Consider the following 25785-nt stretch of genomic DNA (forward strand, 5'->3'; position numbering starts at 1 on the left):
TTTAATCTCATATTTGGCTAATACTAATATTTAGGAATCTCCTGGGGCAAAGGTTGATGGTGTGCTTTACTATAGAGAATTTGCTTCTGTTTTTCACAGGTGCCTTTTCTTACCATCAACCCAGAAACAGCTTAAATTCTTGGCTTGAGGCTCCTGGTCCTTGCAAGAAGTGTAAATTTATACTTTAAGAACAGACTTGTAATTAGGAATTTTCAGGTGACCCCATTCCAGTGAAGGCCTGATTCGAACAGTTGGTTTTTATTTGCTTTCTTTGTCATGGACAGACACCAGCCCTCACCTCCTGTTCACGGAGCGGGGTGGCCTTTCAAGGGCATTGCCAGTTTTATGCAGTGTCAATTCCAGCTTTCATCACATCTAATAAAAATCAACATTCCGGTCCCTAGATTCCAAGTTTAAGCTAAGGTCATGGCTTTAGCTCTTGCTTACCACTCTGATTTTGTTCAGTTTAAATGTGTTCAGCAGATATTTTTTGAGGTAGTTACTATTTTCTCGTTGTCTTTGCCTCCTCTGGATTTCCTTACTTGTGAGTTCAGCAGTGCATTTAAAAGAGTTTTTGTTGTATCTTATCTGCCATATCTAGGTATTTGTAATAGGAAGGATTTTTATATGTCGCCTAACATATTTCCAAAAGCAAAACCTTAGGTGATTTTTTGTACACATTGGAGTTTGAGCACCATTGGGGTAGAGGTGCTCTTGCTATTGCTTCCATAGTGGGAAGTTGGAATTTGATTACCTAGTCCCTTATCCTAGCCCAAACTCAATGCCACTGTTAAGTTTTATCCATATTATTAGTAAAATTGACATTTGTGGTCTACCAATTACTATTTAAAAGTGTTGATATGGAACAAGTCCATTTGAATTCCAAACAACTTAAAAATTAAACTTTGAAATATAACTTATTGGTATATTGCCTTTTATCATTCGCAGATTATTTTCCACGTCTTTGTTCAATCGTTAGCTATTAAGTGTATTTTTTTAAGTTAGTATGATAGTCTCAGTCTGTTTTTTTCTTTCTTTTTTTTTTTTTAAATTAACATCATATAGGAAATTTAGATCTTTAATTAATCTGGTTTCAAGAAACAAAGATTCTTTCAAGTTAATTCAAGAAAAGACAAGCTATTGTAAAGATAGATGTGATATGAAACTGGAAAGTTGTCAGGAGCTCAGGCAGCTTTGGAGATCTCTTCCTTTCTCATGTTCTCTTATTTTTCTCCCCTGTGCATTTGTTCTGTTCTCTGCCCTTTATTGACTGTCTCCTTGTTGTATCTTTTCTGTTTCTTCAAAACTTTGCTTTGTCCTGGGTTCTGGTTGCTAAGACACTGGCACAATTTTATGGCGTTGTTTTCACACTGAGTTACGTTGCATGGTAGTACTATTTCTCAGTATTTTCAAGTTCAAATTCTTTTAGAGCTATGATATCTAATACAGTTGTCACTCATGGCTATTAAAGTCAAAATTAAAATAATGTATAGGATCTGTATGCTGATAACTATGAAACACTGATAAAAATACCAAAGGAAACCTAAGTAGAGAGTAGTAGCCTTCATGGATTGGAAGACTCTGTGTAGTAGTAAAGATGTCAGTTCTCCCCAAATTGATCTATAGATTTAATATAATTCTAATCATTATCCCAGCAGAATTTTTTAAAATAAGTATAGACAAGCTGGTTCTAAAATTTATATGGAAAGGCAGAGGACTTAGAATAGCTAAAGCAACTTTGAAAAAGAAAAAGTTGGAGGAATCCCAATACCTATTTTTTTTTTTTTTAAGATTTTATTTTTTTCCTTTTTCTTCCCAAAGCCCCCAGGTACATAGTTATATATTCTTCGTTGTGGGTCCTTCTAGTTGTGGCATGTGGGACGCTGCCTCAGCGTGGTTTGATGAGCAGTGCCATGTCCGCACCCAGGATTCGAACCAACGAAACACTGGGCCGCCTGCAGCGGAGCACGCGAACTTAACCGGTCGGCCACGGGGCCAGCCCCCCAATACCTATTTTTTAAGACTTACTGTAAAGCTGTAGTAAGCAAGATTGTATGTAGTATTAGTAAGGGATAGACACAAGATCAGTGGATCAATATAGAATCTAGAAATGGACCCATACAATATAGCCAATTGATTTTGAGAAGGTGAAAGGTAATTCAAAGAAGGAAAGATAGTCTTTTCAACAAATAATATTAGACCAGTTCAACATATACATGCAAAAAAAAAAAAGGACCTTGACTTAAACGTCACACCTTAAACAAAAATTAACTCAAAATGTTCATAAATCTAAATGTAAAACTTGTTCTTTTGGAAGAAAACATAGGAAAAAAGTTTTATGACATGGGGTTAATAAGCAAAAAGGTCTTAGACATGACACCAAAAACACAGTTCATAAAAGGAAACAGTTGATAAATTGGACTTTATCAAAAGCAAAAACTTTTTGCTCTATATCTTAGTTTGCTAGGGCTGCTGTAACAAAATCAAAATACCACAGAGTAGGTGGCTTAAACAATAAAAATTTTGGTATTTTGCAGTTCTGGAGACGGGAAGTCCAAGATGAAGGTGCTGGTAGGGCTGGTTTCTCCTGAGCCCTCTCTCCTTGGATTGCAAGTTGTCACCTTCTTGCTGTGTTCTCACATCGCCTTTTCTCTGTGTGTGCATCTCTGGTGTCTCTTCCTCTTTCTATAAGTATGCTAGTTGTATTTGATTAGGGCCTACCCATATGGCTTCATTTAACCTTAATTACCTCTTTAAAGGCCCGGTCTCCAAATACAGTCACATTCTAAGGTGTGGGGTGGGAGGGGGTTAGGACTTAAATATGCAGATTTGGGGGGCATGCAGTTCAGTCCATAACACTCTGCAAAAAATACTATTAAGAGAATGAAAAGACAAGCCATGGACTGGAATAAAACATGTGCAAATCATCTGCCTGACAAAAAACTTGTGTCTAGAATATATAAAGAACTCTCAAAACTCAATAAGAAAATTATCCCAATTAAAACCTAGACAAAAGTCTAGAAGACATGTCAGCAAAGGATGGCTAATAAGCACATGAATAGATGTTCAGCATCATTAACCATTAGGGAAATGCAAACTAAAACCACCGTGAGATACCATTATAAACCTGTTAGAATGAGTGAATTAAAAAGTATGGCACCAACTACTGCAAGGATGTGGAACTGGAACTCTCATATGTTCCTGGTGGAAGTGACCAGTATACAGCCATTCTAGAAGGAGTTGTGCTGATTTCTTATAAAGTTAAACGTACACCTACCATATGACCCATCCCCGCTCCTGGGTATTTTAGTAATGTGTATGCAAATGTTTACAGCAGCTTGATTAATACTCACCAGAAACTGAAAACAGTCGATTCATCCTTTCACTGGTAGTGGATAAACTGTGGTATGTCCATACAGTGGAATACTACTCAACTGTAAAAAGAAGCAAACTAATGATACATACAGCAACTTGGTAAAAGAAGACAGTCTCAACAAGTTATATAATGAATGAGTTAATTTATATGAAATTCTTGAAAAGACAAAACTACAATGGTAAAGAACAAATCAGTAGTTGCCAGGGGCTGGGGTGAGGGGAGAAAAGAACTTCCAGGGGGAGTTTTTGCAGTGATGAAATTTTTCTGTTTCCGGATGGAGGTGGTGGTTACACAATCTGTACATGTGTTAAAACTACTGGAACTTTATTTTTAAAAGTCGGTTTTTTCCATCTATAGTCTAAATAAGTCGTGGGGATGTAATGTACAGCATGGTGACTACAGTTAGTACTGTACCATATATTTGAAAGATGCTAAGAGAATAGATCTTAAAAGTTGTGATCACAAGGAAAAAAATTAACTATGTGTGGTGATGGATCTTAACTTATTATGGTAATCATTTTGCAATATATCCATATATCAAATCATTATGTTGTACACTTAAAACAAATACAATGCTATGTCAGTTATACCTCAATTAAAAATTTTTTTAACCCTCTCCAAATTTAAGTATTTTATTGAATACACAAATAATGAAATAAAATTAAATTCTTCACTTGTACTAGCCACATTTCAATTGACCAATAGCTTAATGTGGCGTGGGGCTACTGTATTGGACAGTGCAGATATAGAACATTTCCGTCAATGCAGAAAGTTCTTTTGGACAGTGCTGTACTAGAGGTGGGGTCAGCCACTTTTTCTCGTAAAGAGCCAGACGGTAAATACTTCAGGATTTGTGTGCCATATGGTCTTCAGCTCAACTCTTTAGCACTACCAAATGTATTGTGAAAGCAGCCATAGACAAATATTGTTTAAATATTAAACAAACATGGCTAATAAACTTGATTTATGAAAACAGGCATGTTTTCTGACCCCTATTTTAAAGAATCTGATTGGCCTATTTCCTTTTTTCAAGTCAGCTCAAGGTTTATTGGTGGAGTGACCTTATAATTTATCATTCAAATTAGATTAAATTTAATTGTAAATTTGGGAGTGAAATTGGGCACTCTTAATTCTGGTAGGACAGTAGGTATAAACTGGTAGTGTCCTAGGCAAACCAGGATGTATGTCACCCTCACTGTCAGTCTTCCTATAAATTGGTTGTTCTTGTGGTAGGCTCATACCTAGTCCAAGGAACTGTGGAAAAGCTAACAAAATGATTCTTTCAGCAGGGGCTGTGGGTTAGCCATTTCCCGCCGAAAGAGGGTATTATATGGGAGGCACCCTGAGGTTTGGCCTGCCCGATACATTTAAAATAGCCTGTGTTTTCTGTCTCTGTGCCTTTGCTCATGCTTTTCTTTCTGTGCCCTCTTTCCCATCCCTCTTCTGCGTTTGTTGTAATCCAGCCCATCTCTCAAACCTCTGCTTAAATGGTATCTCCTTCATAAAGCCATCTCTGAAACACCCCTTTCAGACTTAGAATTTGGTATTTATATTTTGCTCAAATGTCACAGTACCTTAGACCAGGTTCCGAAACCTGACTGAGCGTCAGAAGTCCCTCAGTAGCTTTAAATACAGATTCCTGGGTTCTGTCCTAAATCTATTGATTCACAATCAGTGGTGCTGTTTTCTTGTTGTTTGGTTTTGTTTTTAAATTCCTCATATGATTCTTACATAACCAGCCAGCTGGGTCATATTTGGAATCTGTTAATTTAGACTTAAATTATTTGATTTAAACATTGACTTTAAAATTAGAAGGAACCTTAGAAATTGTCTTTTACTTCATTGCTTTTTTAAATTGGAGGGAGAGAATTGGGGACGAGACACTGTTAGTGGGAGAGCCAGGTTACTGGTAGAGGCTTGTTATTGGTAGACCCAGGACTAAACTTTGAATTTAAGAATCTTTCTTCATATTCACATTGGATGCCCCCTTCTAAATAGTAAGCTTGGAATACCCCATGGTGCTTGGTAATAGATGGTCAGATTTTTTATTGATAATGACTGTCTCCAATTCACTTTATATATAGTACCTAGCACTTTTTTTTTTGTCTCTTAAGGATTGCTTCTTGATCATGTTATTTACTACCACTCATACTCAAGGAATACTTTTCTGATTGTTGGAGGTAACTCAGCAATCCGAAATCATCTCAGAAAAATCCTTTGCCAAACCAATTTTAATATGAATGGCCTCTAAAAGGCTGACAGAACCAAGCTGAATTCTGGGATAGCTTTGAAACATAATAGTTTCCAAGAGCCCCTCTAAACTGGGATCAGTTCTAGATCTGCAGGATTTTCCTTACCAGACCCACTCTCATTTGAGAAAGGTCACCCAGGATCTATGGGAGTGTGTGAGGGGGATGCCTAAACCAGAATAGGAGTCAAGAAAAAGGCTTGTGGGAAGTGATAATCTAAGCTGAGTTTTAAAGAATGTCAAGGAATTAGACCAGAGGAGGGAGTTGGAGCAAGCATTTGTCCAGACAGTATGTGCCAAAGGGCAAAAGTGCAGATCGCACTGGGGAATGGCAAGTTGTTTAATTTGGCTAGAACATAAAGTGCAAATTAGGGAGTAACTGGAAGGACAAACAAGGACCAGATAGTAAAGGGTTTTATGGTTAAGATGCTGTATTTGACAACTGGATATCCACCTGCAAAGAATGAAATTGAAGTCCCACCTGACCCCATACAAAAATTCACTAAAAATTGATCATAGACCTAAATGGAAGAGCTAAAACTATAAAACTCTTAGAAGGAAACGTAGGAAAAAAGTCTTTGACTTTGGGTTAGGCAATGGTTTTTTAGCTACAATATCAAAAGCACAAACACCGAAAAATAGATAAGTTGGATTCCATCAGTATTAAAAACCTGTGCTTTGGGGCCTGCCCAGTGGCGCAGTGGTTAAGTTTGCATGTTCCGCTTGGACAGCCTGGGGTTTGCCAGTTCAGATCCCGGGTACGGACATGGCACCGCTTGGCAAGCCATGCTGTTGCAGGCATCCCACATATAAAGTAGAGGAAGATGGGCACAGATGTTAGCTCAGGGCCAGTCTTCCTCAGAAAAAAAGGATGATTGGCAGCAGATGTTAGCTCAAGGCTAATCTTCCTCAAAAAAACCCCACAAAACTTGTGCTTCAAAGAGAAAATGAAGACAACTCACAGAATGGGATTAAATGTTTGCAAATCATGTAGTTGGTAAGAGACTTATATCAGGATCTATAAACTCTTAACAAACTGACAATAAAAAGACAACACAATTACAAATGGGCAAAGAATAGAACAGCCGTTTCTCCAAAGAAAATATTCAAGTGGCCAATAAGCATGTGCAAATGTACTCAACGTCCTTAGTTCTTAGTGAATTGCAAGTGAAACCACAATGAGATACCACTTCACACCCACTAGGATAGCTAAAATAAAAAAGACAGGCAATAACAAATATTGGCAAGGCTGTGGAGAAATTGGAACCCTCACATGTTGCTGGTGATAACGTAAAATGGTGCAGCCATTTTGGGAAACAGCTTGACAGTTCTTCAAAAAGTTAAACATAGGGGCTGGCCCCGTGACATAGTGGTAACGTTCAGTGCGCTCCACTTTAGTGGCCTGGGTTTACAGGTTCGGATCCTGGGCACAGACCTATACCACTCATCAGCCATGCTGTGGCGGTGACCCACATACAAAATAGTGGAAGATTGGCACAGGTGTTAGCTCAGGGTGACTCTTCCTCAACAAAAACAACAAAAGTTAAAAGTAGAGTTACCATATGATTCACCATATCCACTCTTAGTTCTGTATCCGAGCGAATTGAAAACATAGGTCCACACAAAAATCTATACACTATTGTTTATAGAAACATTAATCGTAATAGCCAAAAAGTGGAAACAACCCATATATCCTTCAACTGATAAATGGATAAACAAAATGTGATATTTCCATATAATGGAGTATTATTCAGCAATAAAAGGAATAAGGTACCAATACATGCCACAACATGAATGAGCCTGAAAATGTTATGCTTGGTGAAAGAAGCCAGTTACGAAGGACTGTATATTGTATGATCCTATTTATATGAAAGATACAGAAGAGTCAAATCCATAGAGACAGAAAGTAGACCAGTAGTTGACAGGGACTGGGAGGAATAGGGAGTGACTGCTAATGGGTCTGGGGTTTCTTTTTGGAGTGATGAAAATGCTCCAGAATTAGATAGTAGTAATGGTTACATCACTGTGAATATACTAAATATCACTACCATTTACATTACAGGGGTGAACTTTATGGTATGTGAATTTTATCCCAATAAAGCTGTTATAAAAAGTATTCTATTTAGTAAAAAATTTAAGTTCTCTGATAAGGAACTTGAATTTTTGTCTTTAAAGCAATGATGTATGCTCCTGAAGAGTTTTAAACTCAAGAACTCCGTGAACTGAACATCACTTTCAGGGCGTGTGAAGAACAGGGGTAAATCAGTGATGTGGCAGAAGACGAGGTCTGCGTGCTTAAAATATTTAGCCTCAGTTTTCTGCTCTGAGCAAGTCTGGAGATTGTATGTTTACTGATGCTGAATTAGAAAATTTTAACTTTATATATGGCAATATTTTAAAATACTTACCATACTCTCATTTTTTTCTAATAAATTCCTCTAGGTGATTGAGAAAAACAGTAGCAGTTACACAATAATAGAGATATTCATTTTAAAATTTACCTCAGTATGTACCCTTGACCATTGTAAATTTAGAGACAGGAAAATGTGATTTATTTTAGCCAGAAGACCAAGATTCTTGATGAGCCATAATACTTTAAAGACCTATTCATTAATAAACATGGATTTTGATGTGGAAAACCTCAGAAATTCGTTTCCTGAGGATTTTTTAAATCTTCCTTTCTTTTTATGAATTGTCCTAATCCTGTCAAATGTTACATATTGGAAAATATTTCACAAGGCGAAAGAACAGTAATCATTTTAGCTGTCTTGTTTTCTTAATGACTCTAAAGAGTCATAATTTAAAAACTCTTGTTAACCTTTAGAAAATTCTGGATTGATTTGAATTTTGAAAAATTGTATTCATAAGTCAAGCCTATAGTAAATATTGACTTAAGTAAACTACTTAGTAGTTTACTGTCACAAGTCTTTTTGTTAAATATGTGCTGGTGTTAACTATTAGTAAATCTATTTTTAGAAGAGTACATTGTGTACAGCAGCCATTTTGGACTCGGTGTAACTTGTGTTGTCTATTGAGAGTGAGCCCTCTTGTGGTCAGTTGGGAACAAAATTTCTGCTATAAAAATAATCATCCCAGCTTTCTATGAGTTCATGTTTTCTCTGCTCTTCCATAGTGAAATCATGCTTACTCTGAATTGCTTTTCAGTAAACAGAAAACAAAACCATGGCAGGATTTTTAATTGAGAATTGGAGTAGCATCTTGTCTTATTTTATTTGGAGAAGTGTTAAAAAAAGATGCAGGTTAAAGAACAGAGTAAGTATCAAGGAGGAGCCTAATAGAAAAGATCAAAGTGTTAGGAAAGGCAAATAGTTGTGACAGTGTTTGAGAGAATTTGTGACTAACATTGATGTGACATACCTTGGTATTTTACAGGTACACTCTGCCTCCCTTTACAAAATGTGCCCAGAATGATGTCTTGATTTTGTTTCTATTTCATCATATATGTGTATCTTCTCATCCTAGGGAAAGGAATAAATATCTATCCCTATTTGAAATATCTGTCTCATTTAATGGAAATTAAGTTTAGTTTGAAATAACTGTTCAAATCTGTTTTATACCTCCTGTAATAAGTTGGCATCATAAGTATTCATTAGTTATGGGGGTTTTTTCAGGAGAAATGAGTTTTCCTTGCAAATTTCTTTTTAATTTTTTTTTAATTTGTATGGGGAGATCATTTGATACTTTTGTTCTTCTTTGAGTTAAATATTATGTTTCAGCAATGACTGTGTGCCATATCTACCTTCCTAGATCCTTGGCTGATATTTTTAATGCCTCAGTATTCTTAGAAGGATTCCCCTGTGAATGCTCTTATTATCCCTTGTGAGTGATTCACTCGTCTTCAGCAGTCTATTTTAATAAGAGCATGTTGCAACTAAGAATAATTCTGGTGACACAAATGAATCTTTTTCTGATCAGGAAATTGCATCAATTGGTCTTCATTGGTTGATACAAAAATTATTAAGTTTTAGTTAATAGTTTAAATATTATAAACAGTTATAACAGTTTAAAATATTTTGAAAGTTCTGATTGAAGTCTAAAACACTTTAAATTGACAAAGAATTATTACCATTTTTGTACAGATTGACAGTTTCTGCTTATTTATACATAATTACAGTTGTAATACCAGCAATCTAATATTATGGATTGTTTTTTTTTTTTTTTGAGGAAGATTAGCCCTGATCTAACATCTGCTGCCAATCCTCCTCTTTTTACTGAGGAAGGCTGGCCCTGAGCTAACATCCGTACCCATCTTCCTCTGTTTTATATGTGGGATGCCTACCACAGCATGGCCTGACAAACGGTGCCATGTCCACACCTGGGATCCAAACTGGCGAACCCCGGGCCACCGAAGCAGAATGTGCGCGCTTAACCACTGCACCACTGAGCCAGCCCTATGGATTGATTTTTTTAAGTGATTTTTATTTTTAATATGTAGCTTGTAAAAATATATTTGGTTTTTATTGAACTGCAATTACTTGATTGTACCATCAGGTGTATTTAAACAGATGCAGGAGGGCTGTTTTTATAGTTATGTAATTGTATTAGCTTTTCATATTCTGAGGTTTTTAAATTTAAAAGTTTAAGGCTAGTTAATCAATTCAAAATTGTAACCAGGTTTTGAATAAATGGCAATAGAGTATAATGCTTAAAAGCTCAGACTTTGGATTCAGACTGCTTGGGTTAGAATCCCAGCACTGTTGCTTACTGGCTAATGGCCTTGGCAAGTTCTTTAACTTCTCTGAGCTTCAGTTTCCTCATCTGCAACATGGGGAATAATATTAGTACCTACCACCTAAGATTGTTGTGAGGATTAAATGAATTAATATAAAAACACTTGAATAGTGCCTGCCACATACTTAGGTCTGTGTGTGTATTAACTATTATAATTATCACCATTATTAAATTTATACAGTAATGTTGAAATTCATTATGAAGCATATACTGTTTGTTTTATAAATGTAAATCACTTTAGTAGCTCTTGCTTTAAAAATATTTTCGTATAATTGGAAATAAACAGTAAGCTAAAATGACAAAGTTTTTTTATGAAAACTTTTTTCACAATTATCTTTTCTTCTTTTTTAGGCACGGAATGTTAACACTGGTGAATTGGCAGCAATTAAAGTAATAAAATTGGAACCAGGTAAATTAATTGAAATTTGATGTTTCTTATTGCTGTAAGCCACTGGATAGTTTTAAGGCTTGTTTTAATGATGTTTGGTCTTGTTCCCAGCATCTTCTGAGAAAGAACTGGTGTCTACTCTTGCCTCTACCTCTTTAAGACCTGTAGACACCCTGCTCAATACTTCCCTGAAAAATGACTAGAAATTGGGAAAGAGGGGGCACCTCCTGAAGAGAATTTGTTCCCTCTGAACTCAAGCTAATTTGTCACAAATTGAGAGTGGTATATTTCCAGGTTAATATTGTCCTGTGGAGAGGGGGCAGTTTGATGCAGTGGAAAGAACTAAACTGAGATTTGGGTGGTTATAGTCCAGTTCCTTGTGTCCCACTTTCTTGCTCTGTAAACTCAGGCGAGTAACTTCAGTTCTCTGAGTCTCAGTTTTCTCAGTACACCTAACTCTCACATTTCATGGGTCGTTAATATCATAATGGTTACTTTCCAACTTGAGCAGCTTATTGGAAAGCCCCTAGGACTACTCCATATTTTTGGTCTGCTTCAGCTGTATTCTATCCCTGAATTCCCTCCACCCCCTGCAAACCGCACATCTTTCTGAGCTAACTACATTCTCTCTCTTTTTTTTTTTTAAATCTTCTCTTTAAAAGCCCTTCCCTCTATTTCTCCCTCCCACCATAGGCAAGTAATTGTTCTAGTGTCTAGACTGAGTTCTAGAGCAAGGATAGTGCCTTGCTGATGGCTTCTTCCACTGCAAACTGATTCTGTGAATTTATTGGTGAAACAAGTTTTAGCTTCGGTATGAGCAGAAGTTCGCTCAGCAATTTTTTTTTAAGGGTGGGCAACTTTTTCTGTAAAAGGTCAGGTGGTGAAATATTTTAGGCCTTGTAAACCACATGTGGATTTTGTATACAGTTCTCCCTCTCTCGCCTTACTCCTTCTTAAAATGGAAGAGCATTATTAGCTAAAAAACTACTCTTAGCAAACCAGGCCACCTGCTGCTGTTGTTTGCCCACCCCTGATTTGGATTATCGGTAGACTTTTGAGAAGTGCATTGAGGTGAAATTTGAAAGATATGTTGACTGTGATCAAATCACACTGAAATATAATGAATTAAAAAAACTTTCTCAGTTATACATATTTACAGATTTTGCATAGTCTAAAATTTTTTTTCTTTTCTCTGAGTCTCTTATCTTTAGTTTACAAGAAACTTAAGTGGGATATTTGAAATTGGTGAAATCTGAGATAAAGGAAAATTTGCCATTTGGCGTTTGAAGCAGGGCTTTCATTTTTAACCATTTAGAAGTGGCTGTGTTACTTGATGAAATAATCTCTAATTAGAAGTAGTTTGTACGTACATTATTCCCTCAAATCAGTTTAGTGCCATCTCTTTCAGGAAGCCTTTCTTGATTCCTGGTCTGATCAGGTGACTCCTCTGCAAGAATAGCTGTGTTATAGCACTTACAGAGCTATATTGTCATTCTAGAATTGCCTTTCTTTTAATCAAATTTGTGTCCATAGCACTGAACTTCAGGCCTGGTACGTAGTACTCTTTCAGTACATCTTAAAATTTCCTTTAAAAAATTAGGAACTTGATGGAGCTTACCCGGTGGTGTAGTGGTTAAGTTCGCATGCTCCACTTTGGTGGCCCAGGGTTTACCGGTTCCCATCCTGGGTGCAGACCTACACACTGCCTGTCAAGCCATGCTGTTGCAGGCATCCCACATGTAAAATAGAGGAAGATGGGCACAAATGTTAGCTCAGGGATAATCTTCCTCAAAAAAAAAGGAACTTGAAAAACCTTATTGTTCATTAAGTCATTTGTTTTCTGATTAATGAAGTGTTCACATTGTTATACTGTTAATCTTGAACCCTGCCATACATATATTGATCATTGTAGTAAAAGTAGAGAACACAATTAAATAAAAAGAGAAAAGAAAAATCATTTATATTTTACCCAGAGATAACAGGGGCTATTACCATATATGTGCTATACACTTAAATTTAGCTAAGATTGGCTTCCCTACTTAGATTTTCATAGAAGAAACCTGAATTTTTGTATTTAATTTCTTTGTTTTAATTTGCTTATATCCTGTGAGAAATGTTTACTTGTTGGTGAGCTTGAAGTGTATGGTTTCAGTGGTTAAGAGCACATTCTCTGAAGCTACTTTGATTCTAGTCCTGGCTTGACTACACTGCTTAAGCTTTCTGGATCTCTTTTCTCATCTCTAAAATGAGGATAATAATAGTAGTTTCCTCTTAAGATTGTTGTAGGGATTAAATGAGCTAATATATCGAAATCACTTAAAGTAGTGCCTGGCACAGAGTAAGTAGTAAGTAGCTATTATTATTACTACCTTCTGTACAGTTATCAAGATATGACCAACCTTGTTTCATCTATACCCACTACCCTCCTTCTTTCTATTGATAATTTTGAATCAGATCCAAAATATCATATCATTTCAGCCCTTAATATTTCATCATGTATGGTTAAAGAATAAGAACACAAAATGTAACCACAAGCAGGAACCCGCAGACACTGCTGGTGGGAATGTAAAATAGTGCATCCACTTTGGAAAACAATTTGACAGTTTCTTAAAAAGTTAGACATAAATTTGCTGTAATGACCCAGCAATTCCACTCTTCTGTATCTACCAATGCAACAGTTTTCACAGAAAAGTGTTCATATCAGCATTATTCATAATAGCTTGATGTTGGAAACACCCTAATTGTCCATCAACTTGTAAATGAATAGATAAAATATGCCCATACAATGAATACTATTTAGCAATAAAAAAGAAATAAACTACTGATACATGCTTTGACATAAATGAACCTAAAAACCATGCTGAGTGAAAGGAGCCAGACACTAGAGACTACATATTGTATGATTCCATTTATGTGAGATCTTCAGAAAAGACAAATCTGTAGCGTCAGAAAGTGGATTAGTGGCAGCTGTGTTGGGGGGGCAGGGGTGGATTAACAGTTAATGGACATGGGGGATCTTATTGGGATAATGGAAATATTCTAAAACTGATTTATAGTGATGGTTATACAACTTGGTAAATTTACTAAAAAAATCATTGAATTGTCCATTTGATATGGATGAATTCCATGATTTTGAAATATGCTTTAATAAAGTTATTAAAAAAAAAGCACAATCCCACTATCATCTCTTAACAATATTAATAGTAGCTTCTTAATAATAAATAAAGTCCACACATTGCAATTAGTTGATGTGTCTCGAATTTCTTTTTTTTTTTATTAAGGTTATGAAAGTTAACATCCTTGTGAAATTACAGTTGTACATCATTATTAGTCATGTTGTAGGTACACCACTTCACCCCTAGTGCCCTCCCCCCACCCCCCCTTTTCCCTGGCAACCACTGATCAGTTCTCTTTGTCCATATGTTAACTACCACCTATGAGTGGAGTCATCCAGAGTTCGTCTTTCTCTGTCTGGCTTATTTCACTCAAGATAATACTCTCAAGGTCTGTCCATGTTGTTGTGAATGGGACGACTTTGTCCTTTTTTATGGCTGAGTAGTATTCCATTGTATATATATATACCACATCTTCTTTATCCAGTCATCAGTTGCTGGGCACTTAGGTTGGTTCCATGACTTGGCTATTGTGAATAACGCTGCAATGAACCTAGGGGTGCATGGAACTTTTGGAATTGTTGATTTCAGGTTCTTAGGGTAGATACCCAGTAGTGGGATGGCTGGGTCATAAGGTATTTCTATTCTTAACTTTCTGAGGAATCTCCGTACTGTTTTCCATAGTGGCTGCACCATTTTGCATTCCCACCAACAGTGTTTGAGGGTTCCCTTTTCTCCACAGCCTCTCCAACATTTGTCACTCTTGGTTTTGGAAATTTTTGCCATTCTAACAGGTGTAAGGTGATATCTTAGTGTAGTTTTGATTTGCATGTCCCTGATGATTAGTGATGATGAGCATCTTTTCATGTGTCTATTGGCCATCTGTATATCTTCTTTGGAGAAATGATTGTTCATGTCCCCTGCCCATTTTGTAATTGGGTTGTTTGATTTTTTATTGTTGAATTGTGTGAGTTCTTTCTATATTATGGAGATTAACCCTTTGTCAGATAAATAACTTGTGAATATTTTTTCCCAATTAGTGGGCTGTTTTTTTGTTTCAATCCTGTTTTCCCTTGCCTTGAAGAAGCTCTTTAGTCTGATGAAGTCCCATTTGTTTATTCTTTCTATTGTTTCCCTCGTGTGAGGGGTTATGGTGTCCGAAAAGATTCTTTTGAAGCTGATGTCAAAGAGTGTACTGCCGATATTCTCTTCTAGAAGACTTACTGTTTCAGGCCTAATCTTTAGGTCTTTGATCCATTTTGAGTTTATTTTAGTAAATGGTGAAAAAGAATGGTCGATTTTCATTCTTTTACATGTGGCTGTCCAGTTTTCCCAGCACCATTTGTTGAAGAGACTTTCTTTCCTCCATTGTAGGCCCTCAGCTCCTTTGTCAAAGATTAGCTGTCCATAGATGTGTGGTTTTATTTCTGGGCTTTCAATTCTGTTCCATTGACCTGTGCACCTGTTTTTGTACCAGTACCATGCTGTTTTGATTACTGTAGCTTTGTAGTATGTTTTGAAGTCAGGGATTGTGATGCCTCCAGCTTTGTTCTTCTTTCTCAGGATTGCTTTGGCAATTTGGGGTCTTTTGTTGCCCCATATGAATTTAGGATTCTTTGTTCCATTTCTGTAAAGAATGACGTTGGAATTCTGATTAGGATAACGTTGAATCTGTAGATTGTTTTAGGTAGTATGGACATTTTAACTATGTTTATTCTTCCAATCCATGTGCATGGAATGTCTTTCCATCTCTTTATGTCGTCATCGATTTCTTTCAAGAAGGTCTTGTAGTTTTCGTTGTATAGATCTTTCACTTCCTTGGTTAAATTTATCCCAAGGTATTTTATTCTTTTTGTTGTGATCGTGAATGGGATTGAGTTCTTGAGATCTTTTTCTGTTAGTTCATTGTTAGCATATAGAAATGCTACTGATTTATGTATGTTGATTTTATACCCTGCAACTTTGCTGTAGTTGTTGATTGTTTCTGATAGTTTTTCTATGGATTCTTTGGGGTTTTCTATATATAAGATCATGTCGTCTGCAAACAGCGAGCGTTTTACTTCTTCGTTGCCTATTTGGATTCCTTTTATGTCTTTTTCCTGCTGAATAGCTCTGGCCAAAACCTCCAGTACTATGTTGAATAAGAGTGGTGAAAGTGGGCACCCTTGTCTTGTTCCTGTTCTGAGAGGGATGGGTTTCAGTTTTTGTCTGTTGAGTATGATGTTGGCTGTGGGTTTGTTATATATGGCCTTTATTATGTTGAGGTACTTTCCTTCTATACCTATTTTATTGAGGGTTTTTATCGTAAATGGATGTTGGATCTTGTCGAATGCTTTCTCTGCATCTATTGAGATGATCATGTGGTTTTTGTTTATCGTTTTGTTAATGTAGTGACTCATGTTGATTGACTTGCGGATGTTGAACCATCCCTGTGTCCCTGGTATAAATCCTACTTGATCATGGTGTATGATCTTTTTGATGTATTGCTGTATTCGGTTTGCCAAAATTTTGTTGAGGATTTTTGCATCTATGTTCATCAGTGATATTGGCCTGTAGTTTTCCTTCTTTGTGTTGTCCTTGTCAGGTTTGGGGATCAGGGTGATGTTGGCTTCATAGAATGTATTGGGGAGTGTTCCACCTTCCTCTATTTTCTGGAATAGTTTGAGAAGGATAGGTATTAAATCTTCTTTGAATGTTTGGTAGAATTCTCCAGAGAAGCCATCTGGTCGTGGACTCTTATTTTTGGGGAGGTTTTTGATTACTGTTTCTGTTTCTTTACTTGTGATTGGTCTATTCAGATTCTCCATTTCTTCCTGATTCAGTTTGGGTAGGTTGTATGAGTCTAGGAATTTATCCATTTCTTCTAGGTTGTTCAATTTGTTGGCATATAGTTTTTCATAGTATTCTCTTATGATGCTTTGTATTTCTTCGGTTTCTGTTGTGATTTCTCCTCTCTCGTTTCTAATTTTATTTATTTGAGACTTCTCTTTTTTTTTTAGTGAGTCTGGCTAAGGGTTTGTCAATTTTGTTAATTTTTTTGAAGAACCACTCTGTTTCATTGATCCTTTCTACTGTCTTTTTTGCTTCAATATCATTTATTTCTGCTCTAATTTTTATTATTTCCCTCCTTCTACTGACTTTGGGCTTTGTTTGTTCCTCTTTTTCTAATTCCGTTAGGTGTCGTTTACGGTTGTTTATGTAAGATTTTTCTTGCTTATTGAGGTGAGCCTGTATTGCAATGAATTTCCCTCTTAGGACTGCCTTTGCTGCGTCCCAAACAATTTGGTACGGTGTGTTTTCATTTTCATTTGTCTCCAGATAATATTTGATTTCTTCTTTAATTTCTTTAATAATCCATTGTTTGTTCAGTAGCATGTTGTTTAGTCTCCACATTTTTGGCCCTTTCCCAGCTTTATTCTTGTAGTTAATTTCTAGTTTCATAGCATTGTGATCAGAAAAGATGCTTAATATTATTTCACCCCTCTTGAACTTATTGATGCTTGCTTTGTTTCCCAAGATATGGTCTATCCTTGAGAATGTTCAATGCGTGCTTGAGAAGAATGTGTAACCTGCTGTTTTTGGATGCAGTGTCCTATATATATTAGGTCCCTCTGATATAATTTTTCATTTAATTCTACAATTTCCATGTTGATTTTCTGTCTGGATGATCAGTCCATTGGTGTTAATGGGGTGTTGAGGTCCCCTACTACTATTGTATTGCTGTTGATGTCTCCTTTTAGTTTTGTTAAGTTTCTTTATGAATTTTGGTGCTCCTGTGTTAGGTGCATATATACTTATAAATGTTATGTCATCTTGGTGGAGTGTCCCTTTTATCATTATATACTGCCCCTCTTTGCCTTTATTTATCTGTTTTGCTTTGAAGTCTACTTTGTCTGATATAAGTATGGCAACAACTGCTTTCTTTTGTTCATTATTAGCTTGGAGTATTGTCTTCCATCCCTTCACTTTCAGTCTGTGTTTGTCTTTGGGGCTGAGGTGTGTTTCCTGGAGGCATCATATTGTTGGATCTTATTCTTTGATCCATCCTGCCACTCTGTGTATTTTGATTGGAGAGTTCAATCCATTCACGTTTAGAGTGATTATTGAAACATGGGGGCCTACTGTTGCCATTTTATCACTTGTTTTCCAGTTCTTTTGCATTTTGTCCTGTTGGAGAGCTGTTACTTTGTGTTATGGTCCTTCTGCTTATCTCCTTTGTTCTGGATTTTGTAACCCCTTTCCTTTTTTTGATTTTTCAGGAATGAGGTTCTTCCTGAGCATTTCTTGAAGAGGAGGTTTTGTGGCGATGAACTCCCTTAACTTTTGTTTATCTGGGAAAGTTTTTATTTCTCCATCGTATTTGAAGGATATTTTCGCTGGGTAGAGTATTCTTGGCTGCAGGTTTTTGTCCTTCAGAGTTTTGAATATTTCATTCCAATCTCTTCTAGCCTGTAAGGTCTCTCCTGAGAAATCTGCTGATAGCCTTCTGGGGTTTCCTTTGTAAGTTATTTTCTTCTGCCTGGCTGCCCTTAGTGTTTTCTCTTTGTCGTTGACTTTTGCTAGTTTCACTACTATATGCCTTGGGGTTGGTCTTCTTGCACTAATAAAGTTTGGAGATCTGTTGGCTTCTGTCACATGGAGTTCCATCTCTCTTCCCAAGTTTGGAAAGTTCTCAGCTAGTATTTCTTTGAACAGGCCTTCTGCCCCATTGTCCTTCTCTTCTCTCTCTGGTATACCTATAATCCTTATGTTGCATCTCCTAATTAAGTTGGATAATTCTCGAAGAGTTTCTTCATTTCTTTTTAGTCTTTGTTCTCTCTCCTCCTCTGTCTGCAGCATTTCTATATTCCTCTCCTCCAAATTGCTAATTCTGTCCTCCATATTATCGACCCTACTGTTCACAGAGTCCAGAATTTTCTTAATCTCCTCCATTGTGTTCTTCATCTCCAGTATTTCTAGTTGGTTCTTCTTTATAGTGTCAAGCTCTTTTGTGACATAGCTCCTGAACTCATTGAGTTGTCTATCTGAATTCTCTTTTAACTCGTTGAGTTTGTTAATAATGGCAGTTTTGAAATCATCGTCATTTAGGTTGTAGATTTCATTGTCTTTGGGATTGTTTTCTGGGTGCTTATCATTTTCCTTCTGTTCTGGAGATTTAATATATTTTTTCATACTGCTTGATGGCGTGGATTTGTGCCTCCGCATAGAGATAGAGTTTAGTCGCTGCTTCCGCTTGTTGCGACTGGTGTGGCGGGGGGGTCAGCTGTTTAGACTGCACTAACCAGGAACCCCATCAGCTGTTAATGACTGGACCTGGACCCCTCCTCGTAGTCACAGTGGTCCTGTGGGGTCCCTCGTCAGTTGTGGGGGCAATCGCAAGGGGGCCTCAGGCTGCTGGTGCCTACTGTTGCAGCCCACTTAGACACGCTCCCTCCTTGTCGGCTGCAGCAGAGTTGTGGGCTTTCCCAGCAGCCAGGAGCAGGATCACCTATAATCGCCGCTTTGGCCCTAACAGAGCCCACAAGATCACACTTGTCCACTATAGGTCCCAGCAGAGCTATGTATCTTCTTCAGTCTGTCGTTAGGTCGCCTAGCTGTGCTACTTTTGCCCCAGGGCCTTCCCGCCTTGCGATTGCCAGTCGGGACCTCTCCACTAGTGCTGTGCAGAGGCTTTCACTGAGGCTGCTGTAGGACCCTGGAGTTCCCCCCTGGGCTACATAGCCGTTTCACTGGAGCCCCACTCTGCCACACTCCACTCTCACGGGATCTCTGGGAGCCCCTTGCCTCGTCTGGGACACGGCCAGAGTCCATGGGCCTGGCGGTGGCTTGCAAGCTGCTGCCTTGTGGGGAATTGTGCTCTAGGGAGCTTCCTGATGTTCCGAATGCTGGGCAGGGCCTCCCTGCCAATGATGAGCAGAGGCCCTCCCTGCTGGGGGGTGCAGGACCCTGGAGCTTCCCCCAGGGCTGCGGAGCCGGGTGTTGGAGCTCCACCCAGTCCCCAAGCGCATCCATGGGAAGTCCGGGCACCCCCTGCACCGACCCGTGCTCCAGAGACCGTGAGCCCAGCAGTAGCTTATGGTCTGGTGCCATGCCGAGGAATCCTCCCAACGGGAGTTTCCCTTTGTCCTGGATTCTGGGCGTGGCCTCCCTGCTAATGGCAAGCAGAGGTTTTCCCTGCCACGGAGGTGCGGGACCCTGGAGCCTTCCCCCGTGCCGCAGAGCCAGGCGCTGGAGCTCCAACCGTGTCCCCAAGCACATCTACGGGAAGTCCGGGCGCCCCTTGCACTGATCCATGCACCGGAGACCATGAGCCCAGCGGCAGCTTACCGTCTTGTGCCGTGCCAGGGGATCCACCCACTGGGAGTTTCCCTTTGTCTTGGATTCTGGGCATGGCCTCCCTGCTAACGGTGAGCGGAGGCCTTCCCTGTCGGTGGGTGCGGGACCCTGGGCATTCCCCCTGGGCTTAGGTGTAATCGCAGGGGGCTTGGGTGGGGCTGTTGTCACCTGTTTCCACTGTCACTCCGCTGGTGAGTGCACACTCCTGCCCTTGGTGTGTGGCCATGCTATGGGGGAGTCCACTGGAAGAGAGCCTCCCGCAGGAACTAGGCTGTCGGGGGGTTGGGGGTCGGGGGTCAGAGAGTTTTCACCTATTTCCACCTCCTCCCGGGGGGGAAGTCCGTCCACCTTCCGATGTGTAGTAGCACGAGACTCTTAGGCATCTCGAGATGCTATCTGGATATCCTTTGTTAATCGGTGAATGTCCAATTAGTTGTGGATTCGACGGGGGAGAGACAAAGAAGACCACTCACTCCGCTGTCTTGGTCCCGCCTCCTCGAATTTCTTTTTTATCTGTAAGTTCCTGCTTCATCTCTTTTATCTTTTTCCTTACAGTTTTTTTATTGAAGAAACTTGGTTATTTGTTCTGTAGAATTTTTCCTTCAGTGTGGATTTTGCTGCTTGCCTCTCTGTAGTCTCATTTAATGTGTTCTGGGAATTGGTAGTTAGCTCTAGAGGATTAGTAAAATTAAGGTTTGATTTGAAATGTGGTGCAGGGGACAACTTCATGGTGGTGTTATGTTCACATTTTTCTAAAAGAGAATTCTGATGACCAGTCTTTGACTTTTTGAAAAACAACACCTAAATCTGAAATAGTCAAGTGTAACGTGATGAATTTTAAGAATTTGCATGCAAAGTTTGTTGTTTTGTTTCTTTTTTTACAACTGATATCCAGTTTGAACCTGAAGCTAAATGAAAACTTATTTAGACTTTTGGACAAAATTATTTATTTAAATATAAAGTTAGTCTGAGTATCTCACTGGGGCTTCTAACCTTCTTCATGTGGCTTTAACTTATAGCTGCTTTTCTCAATTGTCTTTTGATTAACCATCGGTTTATAACATTTTTTTAAACTTAAATTGCAAGGACAGTTTGGTCATTGTAATAAATGTAAAAAATACAGCTAAACAAAAAGAGGAAACTAAACATCAGTCATCATTCTACCACTTTTGTAAACACTGTCAACTCTTGATTTTCTCCAGATTTTTTTGTGTGTGTATGTACAAACGCCCACACACATATATACACACAGACACACGTACTTAACTATGCAGACCACAAAGGGGTGATCAGAGTTCAAAGATAGGCAAGAATATACTAATTAGGGATCAGCTTAATTTGCTTTCTTACTGCTGACCCAGAAAACAAGCATTGCAAAGGATGACTAAGATAAGGATGCATGTGGATGGGTACAGCTCTCCAGTGCTTCTCCAGGTCCTCACAGAGGTAACCCAAACTGGTGGTCAGTGCAGTGTGTAATCTGTCAGCCATATTTATACCATCAGGCTTGGGGAGGGATGTCATCAATACTCAGCAAGTGGTGTAACTGCTATTAAAAAAGGCGATTGTTTGTTGTGACACCATTCTGTATTTTTGTGTTCCATTTCTTACTATGTCTTCAGAGCTGTAGCAGGCCTGGCCATGGCCTACCACAGATAGAAACACATGTATATGAGTATTTTAGCAATGTGTAATGGGTTTATTTTGTACATCTGCTTTTCATATGAAAAGCATTTTATGAATATTTTTCCATGTTAATATTTCTGTACCACCATTTTTTAGTTGGCAGCATAGTATTCAATTATATAAATGACAGTTATTTCATCTGTCCCTAATAATTTTAAAGCAAGTTTTCACAGTTACAAACAACATTACCATATACCCACAAGGATATCTTTTGTCCTTGTACACATGGTTATTTGGTTATGAAAAATTCCTATCTGGTCAGAGGATATGTACATTTTTAAGAGTTTAGATATATGCTAGGAAGGTTTTCCCTGAAATTTCCAGGGTTTTCCCCCCCATATCTTTGCCCATAAAGGGTATCATTATAATAATCTTTTCTATTAAGCAAAAATTGGTATCTTATTGCTAATTAATTAGCATTTCTTTGTCTTCTAGCAATTCAGTATCTTTTTCCCCCATATACTTTTTGGACTTATTTTGTGAAAACTTGTTCATGTCAGTCATTTAATAAATATTTATTCATTGTCTACTATTTGCCAGGCATTGGTCTAGGTGTTGGACAAATAGTGGTAAATAAGGAAGACTCTTACCCTGAAGAAGCTTCTGTTTTATTTGAGAGAGACAGTAAACATGTAAATAAGTAATTTCATGAACTAAAATATAATAATGTATGTATGTTTTAGATGTCTGTTACATGTCCAGTTGGAGATGTTGAATAGGCAGTTTGACATATGCATCTAGAGCCCTGGGAGAAGTTAGGTTAGAGATACAAATTTGAGAGTCATCAGTGGATAGGTAGTACTTAAAGCTGTGGGAGTAGATGAGGTAATTTGGGGAGAAAGAAGACACAGAGAAGAGGAGGATGGTTGAGGTTAGAACCCTGGGTGATTCCAATATTAGAGGTCTGCTGAAGGAGGAGAACCCAGCAAAGAAAACTTTACGAGGAGCCAATTAGATAGGAAAATACCTGCTGAGTGGTTTGTTATGGAAGCCCATAGAATAAAGTCTTTCAGGAAGGAGGGAGATATAAACTGTGTCAGATGATGCTGAGAGATGTAGAGTACGACGAGGATTGAGAATTGAGCATTGACTTTGGTGACTTTGATAACGTCAGATCAGTGGACAGCTGAGCTAGTTAAGGAAATAATGGGAGGAAAGGAATTGCAGATAACAAGAAGGAGTCTCCTCTCAAAACCTTTTGCTGAAATGCGTAGCAGAGAAATGGGGCATCAGCTGGAGCAGGACCTTTGGAGGGTTTTTCTAGGATGTATGATACTAAGTTATGTTTTGTGCCAGTGGGAATGAACCGGTAGAGAAGAAACTGATGTTGGAAAAGATAATGCAGATAACTCCAGGAATAAAGTCTGAGAAAATGAAAAGCGATGGGATCCAAGGTAAAGTCGAAGAGCAAGGAGAATTGATTCAGTTTAAGAAGAGATAAGGCAGACGATGAGTATGTATGCAGGTAGGTTGGTGGAACTGATGGAAGATGGGTTCTTATCTGATTGTACCCATTTTCCTTTTTTAACTATAGGACATGGTTATTAGCCCAGAGTCAAAGTTGGAGGGTGTATTGGAGAGTTAGCAGTGAGATAAAACATGTGAAATAGTTTTGGAGATTGGACGGTGATATATATTGTGGAAAGTGGGAAAATTATATATATAGTGGGATAAGTGCAGTAGGATTGTCTGGCATTGATAAGTGACCCATTAAAATTGGAAACTGTAAGTATAAAGTGAGTCTAGTATGTAGCTATTGCTCAGGTACAGGTGTGGGAAAAGGATAGCTGGGATTTATCATTGTTATAGTTCTGCTTGGCAAGTATAATGGAGAGAGAGGGGTTTTGAGAGTTAAAGTGTTTGTAAGGGAGTGGTTATAGTGCGGGTACATGGAATCTGGGCTGAGTAAGAAGGAAAGTAAGGACAGGAAGGTGGGGTGGATAGTAAAAATTGTTAAGGTCAATGAGATCATTCCTCTGAGATAGGAAAATTGGTGTAGGGGGAGAATTAGTCAGTCACCTGGAAAGATTGGATGATCTGAATGAATTACTTGAAATAGAGATTTTAAAGATGATGCATTTATGAAAGGTGACAACATTTAATGCATGCCCATGCGACCTGAAGTGGTGATGATTGTTGCGGAGCAGGTCAGATATTCAAGAGGTTGGGGTGTTTTGATAGATCATTTGAGAGGATGTTGAGGTCACCGAAAATGATGCACAAAAGAACTGTTGGAGGAGAGAATGAGGCAGGTGCCTTGTAGTATCAGTATGTGAGGGGGAATGGCTAAGAATTCCAGAACTGCAGCTGCAAGGAAGGGTAAGAGGTGATACATTGTGATGGCAAGCACTTCAGGAGAGGCTGGGTTTTTGAAGGAGAAAGAAGGAGAGGTATTTGGAAGCAACAGCGAGGATGGAGAAGGCTATCTACCCCATTTCTAGGTCCTGCAGTATGTGGAATATACTAAAGAGGAAGCAGAGTCCTTGGGGGACAGCCAGGTTTTAGTTAGAACATAAAAGTGAAGGGAACCTAGAGAAGAGCTTGAGGATGGAGAGAAGTTTCTTGATGGCCCTTGAGATCAAAGGATGCCCATTTTTCTATTGAGATATTTATCTTGTATTAGACTTTTCTTAAAAGCTCTTTTTCTATTAGGGATTTTAATCCTTTTTTTTATAAGTTGTAATTTTTTTCTGGTATGCCTTTAAAATTTCCATATGACTTTTGGATGTAGATAAGTTTTCAGTTATTATGTAGCTAAATCTATCAGTATTTTTCTTTATGCTTCGAAAGGCTTGCCCACTCCCACTGTTTATGTGTGTGTATATATTTAATATTCACTCGACTTTTGTTGACTTTTGTTGTTGTTACAGTGGTTAACTGGAACCCTACTGCCTTTCTCAATATACGTCTTAACAGTCTCCCTGTTTCCAGTATTAACCCACATATCAATACATCTGCCACATTACTGCCAGTTATCTTTTAAAACATAAGCTAAATATTAGTCTTCTTCCTAATAACCTTCTATGATTCACAGCCCCAGATATTTTAACATTATGGTTCAGGTTAACTGCTATAACAACAACAAAATAAAATGACCTAAACAAGATAGACATTTATTTCTCTCTTATGTAACGGTTCTGAGGTAAGCCCAAGTTGGTTGTTCAGTTCTATTCCATGAGGTCATTCAAGGGTTCATGTTCCTTCCATTTTATGCCGTCAGTATAGAGAACTCATCCACCTGCTTATGTGAGGCTAGGTCATTGGTGTGTCCGTGTTTAGTTTGCAAGAGGAGAGACGGAGGTATTTTAAGGCCAGCACCTTTTCTTTGAAGCAAGTGAGATTGGAAGTCACACACCAGTTCTGCTCATTTTCTGTTGCTGAGAACTTACTTACATGGCCATACAGCTGCCAGAGAGGCTGGGAAATGTGGTCTTTAGCTAGGAGGCTCTGTATCCAAGAAGGCGGCGAGAATGGATGTTGGAGTCACAAACAGTAGTCTGCTCCAAAAGGCAATTTGAGGATTAGCAAGATGATTTGAACAAAGGTAGTTATAGTGGGGCTGGACTTGAGAGATATTTAGGAGGTAGAATGAAGAGAGAGAATGTATTTCCGTTCGTTTGAGATGTTGATTATGAGGTGTTTAGAGATTGTTTGTGTAGATATGTACAGTTGTCAATTTGATCTACAGATCTGGAGCTCAGGGGAGAGGTCTTGGCTAGAGGCAGGGACTTGGAAATCATTCATGTTCAGTAGTAGTTGTAGTTGGAGAGTTTGAAAAAGAAAGAAAGGGTCGCTAGTATTAAATGCTGCTGAATTGTCAAGTAGAATGAGAATTGATAAGGGGCCTTTGATTTGGGTCTTAGAACAACATGGACCTTTGCAAGAG

At 38.3% G+C, this 25785-nt stretch overlaps 1 protein-coding gene across 18 annotated transcripts in view; it reads left to right on the top strand.

The window, feature by feature from the left end:
- Positions 1-25785, top strand: part of MAP4K3 (mitogen-activated protein kinase kinase kinase kinase 3) — a 208661-nt gene that overhangs the window by 53892 nt on the left and 128984 nt on the right. For all 18 annotated transcript variants that reach the window (XR_011526133.1, XR_011526129.1, XR_011526122.1 and 15 more), the window contains one exon: positions 10728-10785. Coding sequence is in view for 4 of the 18 variants with exons in the window: in XM_070572829.1 (XP_070428930.1) it covers positions 10728-10785 (58 nt within the window). In the remaining 14 variants the exon portion in view is untranslated. The remainder of the gene's footprint in view (positions 1-10727; positions 10786-25785) is intronic.

This window comes from Equus przewalskii, chromosome 14 (assembly GCF_037783145.1).
Source record: "Equus przewalskii isolate Varuska chromosome 14, EquPr2, whole genome shotgun sequence".
Lineage (NCBI taxonomy): Eukaryota > Metazoa > Chordata > Mammalia > Perissodactyla > Equidae > Equus > Equus przewalskii.